The 12,446-nt window shown below is 46.5% G+C and overlaps 1 protein-coding gene across 1 annotated transcript in view; it reads right to left on the bottom strand.

The window, feature by feature from the left end:
* Window positions 1-12,446, bottom strand: part of LOC119855834 (myosin-IIIb-like) — a 144,219-nt gene that overhangs the window by 116,698 nt on the left and 15,075 nt on the right. Inside the window, exons 9-11 of the mRNA XM_038402642.2 lie at window positions 12,194-12,302; window positions 1,008-1,124; window positions 298-398 (exon numbers count right to left, since the gene is read on the bottom strand). Coding sequence (XP_038258570.1) covers window positions 298-398; window positions 1,008-1,124; window positions 12,194-12,302 — 327 coding nt within the window. The remainder of the gene's footprint in view (window positions 1-297; window positions 399-1,007; window positions 1,125-12,193; window positions 12,303-12,446) is intronic.

Raw genomic sequence — 12,446 nt, 5'->3', positions numbered from 1 at the left:
TCCCCTCAACGCTCTACATGCAAGGCAGAGTCAGTTTCAAACCTCCCCAAGACAATATCACTGCTGTGAGCAATCCCTCTGTGCCAGGCCCACCATCCAATGGCAACCCCCATGCATGAGGAGGCCCCTGCTCCTGGTCTCCACTCTGCTACCATGGCAGGATCACCACTCTGGGCTCCCCCAGCCCCGTGGGGGCCCTACTGTACAGGGAGAGGTCATCACTCTGCCTCCCATGGCTCTCCCAACACCCTGTGGAGCACCCTGCCAGGCCAGAAAAATGTCACACCTGGAACTCACATAATTGAAGAAGTGCTGCAGCTGCTCATTGGCCAAGTTTATGCAGAGCTGCTCAAAACGATTCACCACAAAGTTCTCAAACCCAAAGATATCCAGGATCCCTAGAAGGAGGGAGATGAGCCTCAACATAGACCCCTGTAGACTCACCTATGGGGTGGCTGAATACTCCTTGAACTAAGCCCCCTACTTTGGCAGCTAAAGATTCCCCTCCCTGAGCCCCATGCCTTCACACCAAGCTCTCATCCCCTCAGAGACTTGGCCTTGTGAACCCCCCCCACCACATAATGCCTCTTCCACAGGCTGCCATGATACCCCTACACTGCGTCTTATTACCCTCACACCAGTCCCATCCCTGCAGCCAGCTACACCCCAGCTCCCTCCACTCCAGAGACCCACCTCAAAGAGAACACTAGAACTAAATCCCAGTGAACTCTAGTGAGACCCCCAGCAACAATCCAAACCCCAGCACAAGCCCTGCCCCATTGCAAAGACTGCATTTCTCCCAGAATTACATCTGTGCAGCCAGCTTCCTCTTCAGACTGAGTCCTCCAGAGACACTGTGAAAATAATCTTCCCCAGGGCCACCATCTCCTGGGAATTACAACCCTGTATTCAGTCCTAGAGACACCTCCAACCCCATGGTGCTTTGCCCCTTTGACTGTAGCATGTGCATTCAGGGGGCTGACAGGAGCAAAATAGCTGGGACTCACCAATCTCCCTCAGCTCCACCTCAGGATCCACATTCTCAGCCAGCAGTTCATTGATTTTGCGGACAATCCAACCAAACACGCGGCCATATGCCACCTTAGCAATGGAGTCCCGGGCATCTGCATAGCCAGACAGTAAAGAAAGATGGTCACCTAGCCAGAGGTGACCCTTCCCCTCAAAGAGCTTCTGAGCTTCCCCCTAGGCCACCAAGAGGTCCTTGGGGTGGGACCCTCCTCCACCTGGGGGCCCAAGAGACCTAATGGCTCCAGAGGGAGGACTGGGTACCGTTGCACATGCTAAACAGGGAATGTGGGGCCTGGGCTATTTCTCTGCACCTCCCCCCACATGTGATTAATATTCTTTCTGGAGTAGATTATGAAGCTCTGTTGAGACTAACTAGCTATCCATTACAAGATGGATTTTGACCCCACCCACCCTTAAGATTCCTTGGGAAGACACTTCCACTCTAGTCTGAAATTGCTCATGCGCCCTCCTGCCAGAGCGCAGTCTTGGAGAAAATGTGTTTTATGATGAGATTACTGGTTCTGTGGATGAAGGGAAAGCAGTGGATGTATTGTTTCTTGACTTTAGCAAAGCTTTTGACACGGTCTCCCACAGCATTCTTGTCAGCAAGTTAAGGAAGTATGGGCTGGATGAATGCACTATAAGGTGGGTAGAAAGCTGGCTAGATTGTCGGGCTCAACGGGTAGTGATCAATGGCTCCATGTCTAGTTGGCAGCCGGTGTCAAGTGGAGTGCCCCAGGGGTCGGTCCTGGGGCCCGTTTTGTTCAATATCTTCATAAATGATCTGGAGGATGGTGTGGATTGCACTCTCAGCAAATTTGCGGATGATACTAAACTGGGAGGAGTGGTAGATACGCTGGAGGGGAGGGATAGGATACAGAAGGACCTAGACAAATTGGAGGATTGGGCCAAAAGAAATCTAATGAGGTTCAATAAGGATAAGTGCAGGGTCCTGCACTTAGGATGGAAGAATCCAATGCACCGCTACAGACTAGGGACCGAATGGCTCGGCAGCAGTTCTGCGGAAAAGGACCTAGGGGTGACAGTGGACGAGAAGCTGGATATGAGTCAGCAGTGTGCCCTTGTTGCCAAGAAGGCCAATGGCATTTTGGGATGTATAAGTAGGGGCATAGCGAGCAGATCGAGGGACGTGATCGTTCCCCTCTATTCGACACTGGTGAGGCCTCATCTGGAGTACTGTGTCCAGTTTTGGGCCCCACACTACAGGAAGGATGTGGATAAATTGGAAAGAGTACAACGAAGGGCAACAAAAATGATTAGGGGTCTAGAGCACATGACTTATGAGGAGAGGCTGAGGGAGCTGGGATTGTTTAGTCTGCAGAAGAGAAGAATGAGGGGGGATTTGATAGCTGCTTTCAACTACCTGAAAGGGGGTTTCAAAGAGGATGGCTCTAGACTGTTCTCAATGGTAGCAGATGACAGAACGAGGAGTAATGGTCTCAAGTTGCAATGGGGGAGGTTTAGATTGGATATTAGGAAAAACTTTTTCACTAAGAGGGTGGTGAAACACTGGAATGCGTTACCTAGGGAGGTGGTAGAATCTCCTTCCTTAGAGGTTTTTAAGGTCAGGCTTGACAAAGCCCTGGCTGGGATGATTTAACTGGGACTTGGTCCTGCTTTGAGCAGGGGGTTGGACTAGATGACCTTCTGGGGTCCCTTCCAACCCTGATATTCTATGATTCTATGATTCTATGTTTAGAAGACCCTGTTAAATTGGAAATCTCATCTGTTGAAGAGTCTAACCATTTTTTAGAATAATTCCCTCAAGATTTTTGGCATAGAAACTCCCTTCACCCTTCTGTCACCAAGGATGATGCGCTCTCTCTGTACATATGACTCCTGACACTGTAGTCCTTGAGCACTATGGCCTTTGAATATTATTTGGAAATTTGGATGGTTCTTCTGCAAATTCCTGAACTTTTGATTAAATTGTAGAAACCCTCACACAGGATTCATACCCTCCACCAGTACGACAGACTTCAACGAGAGAACAATGGCAGGACCCATGCTGGTTGGGCTGCACTTAAGCAGAAGTGCACATGCTTAAAAACTTTGCTGTCATTCTAATGAGAAGGAGAGCAAGTCAACACAATGTCATCTATGAACCTACATGGTAGAAAATAATTATTTTACTGTCTGGAGTGACATGAGAAGGGAGGTTTGGTAGACAGAACAAGGAGCTTTCAAACTCTCAAACTGTTTCTTTTTTTAATGTAACAGTAATTTAGAAATTCTCAGATTTCAAAAGTCTGTTATTAAAAACAATCTATTTTAATGTATTTATTCTTAATAAAGACATATCTGAGTTTCATTTCTTTCCTTATGAGGGAGTATAAGGAAAGAACACTTTACATGGGTTATATTTTGACACTATTACCTCTGCTTCTGACACTCATTCTTCGGTGGTGCGCTATTATGATAATCCTCTCAGAATTTCTCTCTTACATGCTACAAAGCATTGGGCACATTGTCAGTGCTTTGCACCGGGAACCCTCACTTCACCAACAGCACTGTGCACGCTTCCAGGCACACTTACTAATATGCACCTCCAAAGACTGTTACAGATTTGGGGGAGTAGAAAAACTGGTGAAAGATAGGAGTCAGTTCTCTTTAAGTTCCCCAAAACACTAAGGAGTTGAATGGACAGTGCCTACCCCAGCTTCCAGGGCCTTGAGCCACCCCTCTGCTCCTGAAAGAAACTAGCTCATGACTGACAAACAAATGCTCAACTTTTAATGCATGAGAACTTAACTAGCACCTGCAGATGTCCTATGGACTTCCCTATAGAGGTATGCCCAATTCAAAATGTGCCTGTGCATTGAAAGATGTAAACATTTAGTCAGGTCTGAACTCCATAGACACACATGTGCCATTCTAATCGAAAGACTTATCAAACACCCTTATTTAAATAATGAATACACATTCTCAAAGTATAATTTTTAAACCTTATCCCCCCACTTGACCCCTCACCTGCTTTTGCTATTGCTGTTTCAAACATTAGGAAGTCAAAGTGCACTATTAGTTAGTGCTCCGTAGCAGGGTCTACACAGCCAGATGGTACATGGCAGGCTACAGTGCTGTAGGTTTACACTCCAGCTTGCCACACACTAAATAGTCATGTGGACAAGCCCTCTGCATTCCCCATCAATGGAATATTCTGTTATTAATCAAAACAATAATAATATTTCTCTCCCTCTTCCCAAGATGAGAAAGAATTGATAAGTTTACAGAGTTTGTGACAATAACCACATATCCCTGTATTAATTGTATATTTTGATCTGTAGCTAAAATCTGATTTTTCTGTCCTATGTTCTAAGACAGGGGTGAACAAACTACGTCCCACGGGCCACATCCAGCCTACCAGCTGATTTAATCTGACTCTCGAGCTCCCACGCTCCAGGCAGGGAGCAAGGTCGGGGGCTGCTCCACGTGTGCGTGCTGCGGCTCCCAGAAGCAGCGGCATGTCTCCCCTCTGGCTCCTATGTTTAGGGGCAGCCAGGGGGCTCCATGCACTGCCCCCACCCCAAGCACCACCCCTGCAGGTGCCATTGGCTGGGAACCATGGCCAATGGGAGTTGCAGGGGCGGCGCCTATGGATGAGGCCGCGCACAGAGCCACCTGGCCGTGCCTCAGTGTAGGAGGCAGAGGGAGGATATGCAGCTGCTTCCGGTAAGTGCCACCTGGAGCCTGCACCCCGATCTCCTCCCATGCCCCAATCCCCAGCCCTGACCCCCTCCCGTCCTCCGAACCCCCCGGTCCCAGCCCTGAGTCCCCTCCTGCATTGCAAGCCCCTCAGCCCCAGCCCCACCCCAGAGCCTGCACCCCCAGTCAGAGCCCTCACTACCCCCGTGCCCCAACCCTGATCCCCCTCCCACCCTCCGAACCCCTCGGTCATAGCCCGGAGTCCCCTCCTGCACCCCAAATCCCTCATCCCCAGGCCCACCCCAGAGTCTGCAGCTCCAGCGGGGGGCCCCCCTCCCCATACTCCAACCCCCTGCCCCAGCCTGGAGCCCCCTCCCACACCCTGAACTCCTCATTTCTGATCCCACCCGAGAGCCCTCATCCACTCCTGAACCCCAATCCCAATTTTGTGAGCATTCATGGCCCGCCATACAATTTCCATACCCAGTTGTGGCTCTCACGCTGAAAAGTTTGCCCACCCCTATTCTAAGGGTATTCTGAAGCTCCACAGGGTGTCTGGACTCCTTAGCAGGAGGAGGAAAATTAACTACTTCCTCACTAGTGAGGGTGCAACACACCTACGAGTGCATATAACAATTACTAGTTTAGGTGGGAGGGAATACAATCCCCATGGAATCTGTTAATGATCCCAGAGACAAAACAGGGGCCAGCTTTTTAAGGGCTGACTGACTGACTGACTGACTGTCACACACACACACACACACACACACACACACACACACACCATAATGGACTAAAACCTAACAGAAAGAGAGGGAGAAATACGCTGTCTATGAGGTAATTGAAGATAGACCATCTGGCTAGTAAGCATATATAAAAGATTAAACCTTGCCAGGAGAGACATCTGTTTCGTTTGTAAATCATCTTTTTACTCTATTAAATAAACAAGTTGCTTTTAAGCAAAAGCCATCAAGCATCTCAGAAATTCCCATTTCTGGAGAGAGAGTTGAGCAAGCATTCAACTAAGAGGGGTATCTGCAACACATGGATCTGTGAACCTAGGTATCTACCCTGCTTTTGGTCTAGAAGAGCATGGATAACGGATTCCATACAGGGCAGAGCAAGTTGCAAGAGCTGAAAGTAGGCGCTAATGTACGGGGAGATGTCAGCAAACCAGTAAAGTGCCTGAAACCACTATGGCTTATTGCTAAAAGCAGGCAAGTCAGCAGGCCGTAAAGTGACCATGTAGCAAACTCAGCTTGACCAAGGCAGGAGGGGAGGGGATTTTGAGTGCCACAGAAAAGGCAGCTTGACCCCGCAGCCTTCCTGATAAGAATTGTGTTGAAGTTGCTGATACATGCGTTTTAGCAGAGCAGGATGTGCCCCAGGAATATCTATTGGGGCCTCAAGGCTGCAAACTCTGGAAAAACCCACACCTGATTAATCAATAATCAGAAGGAGCCTCTTGCTTGCCCATTGGAACTGCTTGCTTAACAAGATTTTTTTTTTTTTTTAAGGGACATGTCATTCTATTACTAATGTATAAATAAGGGTGAAAAGTTTGAGGTAGTGGAACTCTTTGGGACTGAACTCTCCCTCTGGATGCATCTTGTGTTCCCCACTGGCAGATGGGCTGCCGCCGTGCCACTCGAGAGCCACGCTCAGCTTCGGTAATTATCGAGGGTTGGGGTGTTTTACTAACCTGTTGCGGACGTGTGTAAAGTAAAGTAAAGTTTAGCTTTAAGTGAAAGCACTCGTGTGTTGTCCTGTTTGTGCCAGCCATCTATCGGTCAGATGGCTGTGTCTCCCCCGATTTATTTCCTGACACCACCTTGCACAAAGTAAAATTTACCAAGAGCTTTGGGTTGAAAGAACCCTGGGTAACAAAAAAGGGTTGTGTACATGGGAATGAGCAAGGGGGATGGTTGTGCTCTGTGTGCATGTAGCGCATTGGGGAAGTTATGTCAATGTGATGAGTTTTAGTTCAAAATATGATGAGGTCGATGATCTCCTCTCCTATGGCAGAGTTTCATATTCTAGGTCTGGGACCTTTGGCAGCTCGGTCTCCTGCATTCACAAGCCCTCCCCGACTGAAGGGGGTTAACCGTTTTGGTGGACCATAGCTGTGGGAGGTCCTGCTGCAAAGGCAGGGATGTCTCTCAGGGAACCAGGGCTGATCCCATGGAGGGCTTATGGGGGGAGCCAGTACAGAGATAGAGGTGATGTGTTCATGTTGAGTTTTGTACCAACTGAATCTCCCTCAGGGACTGATGTGTCTTCTCAGATATAATGAACTGCAACATCTGAGCCTGCATATGATAAAGCTCTGATCAGTTGCAGATGGAAGTGAGTTTATCACCCTTAGGCTGGGGCTTAGTCTGAGGGCAAATGTGCTGGATAGTGAATGATGTTACAGACTGCAAAGTTCTTTGAAGCACATCCCCCTTCCCACCTACGTCACCTCAGTTCTTGCCTGGGTAAGAATACACTACCAACCACCTGACCAGAATGGTGATGAGGACTGTGAAATGTTCCAGGAGATGAGAGAGACTATAAAAGTAGAAAACTCAATCATAATAATAGGGGATTTCAACTATCCCCATAACGATGAAGTATATGTCATCTCAGACTGAGATACAGAGATAAAGTTTCTAGACACCTTAAATGACTCTTTCTTGGAGCAGCTAGTCCTGGAACCCACAAGGGGAGAGGAAATTCTTGATTTAGTTCTAAGTGGAGCACAGGATCTGGCCCAAGAGGTGAATATACTTGAACCGCTCAGTAATAGCGACCATAACATAATTAAATTTAACATCCTGGGGGGCTGGGGGAGGAAAGGAGAGAGAGAACACCAAAGAAACCAACCATGGTAGCATTTAGCTTCAGAAAGGAGAACTACATAAAAATAAGGAAGCTAGTTAAATGGAAATTAAAAGGAAGAGTCTCAAAAGTGAAGTGCCTGCAAGCTGCATAGAAACTTTTTAAAAACACTTTCATAGAGGCTCAAATTAAATGTATACCCCAATTTAAAAAACATAGCAAGAGGACCAAAAAAGTGTTACCACTTCATTGTTAAACAATAAAGATAAGAATATGCTAGAGGCAAAAGGGCTTCCCATTAGAAATTGGAAGTCAAATCCTACTGAGGACAATAGAAAGGAGCATACACTCTGGCAAGTCAAGTAAAAGTATAATTAGGCAAGCCAAAAAAAATTTGTTGAATAGCAACTAGCAAAAGACTCAAAAACAAACAGCGAATTTTTTTAAGTATACCCAGAAGCAGAAAGCCTGCCAAACAATCAATGGGGCCACTGGACAACTAAGGTACTTTTAAAAAAAAAAAAAAAAAAAAAAAAGTGCTCAAGGAAGATAAGGCCATTGCAGAGATGCTAAATGAATTCTTTGCATCAGTCTTTACTGCAAAGAGATTGAGAGAGAATCCCACATCTGAACCATTCTTTTCAGGGGACAAATCTGAGGAACTGTCCCAGATTGAGGTGTCAATAGAGGAAGTTTTAGAACAAATTGATAAATTAAACAGTAATAAGTCACCAGAACCAGATGATATTCACCCAAGAGTTCTGAAGGAACTCAAATATGAAATTGCAGTGTAGTAAGTAACCTATCGCTTAACTCAGTTTCTGTATAGGATGACTGGAGAATAGCTAATGTGACACTAATTTTTTTTAAAAGGCTCCAGAAGTGATCCTAGCAATTACAGGCAAGTAAACCCAATTTCAGTACCAGGCAAATTGGTTGAAACTATAGTAAAGAACAGAATTATCAGACACATAGATGAACACAATTTGTTGGGGAAAAGTCAACACAGCTTTTGAAAAGGGAAATTATGCCTCACCAATCATTTAGAATTGTTTGAGGAGGTCAAACAAACATGTGGACGATGGTGTGCCAGTGGATACAGTGTACATGGACTTTCAGGGCTGGTCTACACTAACGCTGTAAGTTGATTTAAGTTACGCTACTTCAGTTACGTAATTTACTTAGCTGGGGAAGACAATTTATGTGTCTTCCCCAGACCTGCTAAATCAACACCAGGGATGCAAACCCATACTCTGGGTGTCCCTAGCCTCTGACTGCCAGAAGCTGGGACTGGACAACAAGGGATGGATCATTTGATAATTGCCCTGTTCTGTTCATTCCCTCTGAAGCACTTGGCACAGGCCAGTCAGAGTGAGAAGACTGGATACTCGGCAAGGACCATTGGTCTGACCCAGTATGGCTGGTTTTATGTACTATGTTCCCCATCATCTAGCTGATGATCTTAGTCAAGACACAGGGAGCTGGTGCTGGCCTTGTCGAACATACAGAAGATGGAGAGCTGGGTGCTGTCCATGTGCTGCTGACACTATAGCTTTGATTCATCACAGGTTTCAGAGTAGCAGCCGTGTTAGTCTGTATTCGCAAAAAGAAAAGGAGTACTTGTGGCACCTTAGAGACTAACAAATTTATTAGAGCATAAGCTTATGAGCATAATGCATCCGATGAAGTGAGCTGTAGCTCACGAAAGCTTATGCTCTAATAAATTTGTTAGTCTCTAAGGTGCCACAAGTACTCCTTTTCTTATAGCTTTGATTGTCTCCTCAGCTCTCCCTAAAACATTATACCAATCTTGAATATCATGGTAGAGCTGAATATGATGCCCCAAAGCTGAGTGCTTTGTGGGGGACAGTTGTCAGGACAACTCCCTAGACTGGATCTGAGCCATTTCAGGACTTCCCTTTCCTTTCATCCCTGGATGGGCTCCCCTTGACTAAAGGCAAGAGGAGGGCATCCATTGGAGGCAACAAGTGCTGGCTCTGTGCCAGGCCCTGGCCTCAATCCTGACTGACAGACTCAGGACACCTGCAGGTGGTATTGGAGACTAGATTTTGCTATTTTCTCTCTGAGCTGGCTTACCAAAGGGAGGTCAGACACTGGGCTGGGAAGTCTCTTGAGCTGAATGACTGTTTCTTGATGCAGGTCAGACTGCTAGGTGTTGGGGTGTGCACTAGGTTCCTTTCACTAGAAGATAACTGACAGTCTCTACTAGTCGGTATCTCAGGTGCTCTCTAGTCTCTCAACTGCAGGGGAGGGCAGAGACAGAGTCTCAGGGGTGGCCCTGATGCCATCAGTGTCTCCATGACAATATAGGAGTGGGCTGGGAGCATGAATTTCTTAGCTGGCTGTTTTTGGAGGCCTGTGAAGCCATCCCTGGGGCAGGTAACTCTATGGAATAAGAATTCTCCACAGTGCGAAGTGATGAGCTGTGGGGCTGTTTGAGTTAAAGCAATTTCAAGTCCAGAAGGCTTCTATGTGGTGTGACTTTGCTGTCCGTATGGCAGAAGAGAGGCAGTCTCTTTCTGTCCCTTCATGGCACCAGCATGGGTTTGTAGGATCCCTTTCTTTTGTCTCAGCCTGCTTCTATCACGCTACTTCCAGTGCTGATGCTCAAGTTTCCTTCCTTCCTACTTTTCCTGTTGCAGGTTCCTAGAGAGCCACAGTGATCCATGTGGGTGGTGGGGAGATGGTTTTGGTGCTGGGGTATCTATGGCCACAGTAGTGCCTCACTGATCTCTCTACTCCTTGGTGTCTCAGGTAGGTGAAGTTTTCTGTCAGTATAGTAGTTTGGTGAGATCCAAATTTTCAAGGAGCGCTATACAAATAGTTTATTTTTCTTCACAAAGGGGAAAACTCTTGTTTCTGCCTGGATGTGGAAGTGGTCTGACAAGGCTGGAGGTGGCTCATGTTTTATAACCACTTCCAGCCTCGGGATGCAGGCCAAGAGAATAATACTCCTGTGCTCTTTCCCATCTGGTTTTAAATGCAGTGAAAGGGCTTTTTAGTGTCTGCATTGTCGGTATGACAGATGTGGGGATGACCAATGCAGCAGACATCTTGCTTTGGCTCTAATGTTTGAACAGGGCCATTCTCTTCCTGTGATGGGCTTTTTCTGCAGTCCTAATGATGCTACAGACAGCCTACGAGCAATGGCTGCTATGACTCTACAAAGACATGTGATGTGACCACACGTCTCTAGACTCCATTTTGGGATGTCAATGTTTTTCCACTGACCAGTCTGGGAACTAAGGTTTTAAACAAAATGTTCCCGCCATATGCAAAAGCTATGCAAGGCAGGGAGTGACATCACTAGGGATTCTTCACTCCCCACACAAAGAGACTCCTGGAAACTCCTGAGGAACAAAGAGTGAACTGGGGGAAGTGCTGAACCCAGGCTATAGGAATTTTTAGCCTGTGAATGGAACACCTGAGGATTCCAAGCTGCAAGCAAGTGCAGCTTGCCCCTTAAGAATCTGCAGCCTGCTCATATTATCACTTGGGGTGAGAATCTGTTATTCATATCCAATCTATTTAGCATACAGGCAGTCCTCGGACTTACGACACAATTGGTTCCTGAAAGTCACGTCTTAAGTCGAAAACATTGTAACTCAAATTTCCCATAGGAACAATATCAGATCGAGCATTATAAAGTCGAAACCGATGTCATAAAGTCAAAACACAATGATAATTTATAAACATCGTAAGTGCCATTCATTGCAACTTGAACATCGTAAAGTCGAGGACTGCCAGTATTAAGTTTAGTTTGCATTTTTTGTTTATTTGCTAGGTAATCTGCTTTGATCTGTTTGCTATCACTTATAATCTCTCTTTTTTAGTTACTAAACTTATTTTTGCTTTATCTAAACCAGTGTGTGGGAAACATAACTCAGGAGCAGAAGGCTATTGCATATTCCTCTTCACATTGATGGATGGGGTGAATTTTATGAGCTTGCACTGTAGAGTTCCCTGTGCAGTGCAAGATGGTATAATTTTAGGTTTATACTCCAGAAGGGGTGCATGCCTGAAAAGCTGATTGTTACCCTAGCTGTCGCCTTCCTATGCAGGGGCTGGTCAAAGCGCCTTCATGAAACTGCCGGTGGGCGTGTCCCTACCTGTATGTATGGTTTCAGAGTAGCAGCCGTGTTAGTCTGTATTCACAAAAAGAAAAGGAGTACTTGTGGCACCTTAGAGACTAACAAATTTATTTGAGCATAAGCTTTCGTGAGCTACATGAAGTGAGCTGTAGCTCACGAAAGCTTATGCTCAAATAAATTTGTTAGTCTCTAAGGTGCCACAAGTACTCCTTTTCTTTTTACCTGTATGTATGTTGGTGAAAGTGCAAGCTGAAGCCTGGAGGGCTTTGCAGTTTGTCACAGCAGTACAGTGTAAGAAGGAGCCAGGCTGGTGGGTTGGGGGGGGGGGGGGGCTCAGTGGTATCCCAGTTCCAGGTGGCACCTCAGGGGGAACCCATCACAAGCCCCTCTCAGGATTAGGGCCCATTACAAGGGGGGCTGCACAAACACATAGGGAGACATAATCCCTGCTCCAGAGAGTTTACATACACTGTTGGGACAATACCAGGCTCTAAGGTCACAGATAAGACAGATGTGCCTAGAAGGGCTTTTCCAAATAATTTTTCTGATTTACCTCCCCTGCTTCTTACCCTCAGCCTGCTGCTGGGTGTGGAAACGCTGAATCTGTTCTCCCCGGGTTACGGACACTTTACAAATGAGGCATTTCAATAGCTCCTCTTCCTGGACTCCAAATTGACCCTGGGAGAGAAGGGACCAAGAGAATAGTCAGTTTCAATCCCTGGTTCCATAGTGCAGAGGCTACGTCTCCCTGCCTTTGTGCACCACCCAGTAAAATGGGGTCATATCCTGACTGGGGCCTCTGGACGTTATTGTAATGTAAAT

The sequence above is a fragment of the Dermochelys coriacea genome, chromosome 5 (assembly GCF_009764565.3).
Source record: "Dermochelys coriacea isolate rDerCor1 chromosome 5, rDerCor1.pri.v4, whole genome shotgun sequence".
NCBI lineage: Eukaryota > Metazoa > Chordata > Testudines > Dermochelyidae > Dermochelys > Dermochelys coriacea.
Note: the sequence above shows the minus strand (reverse complement) of the source record. Positions and strands in the feature narration are given on the sequence as shown.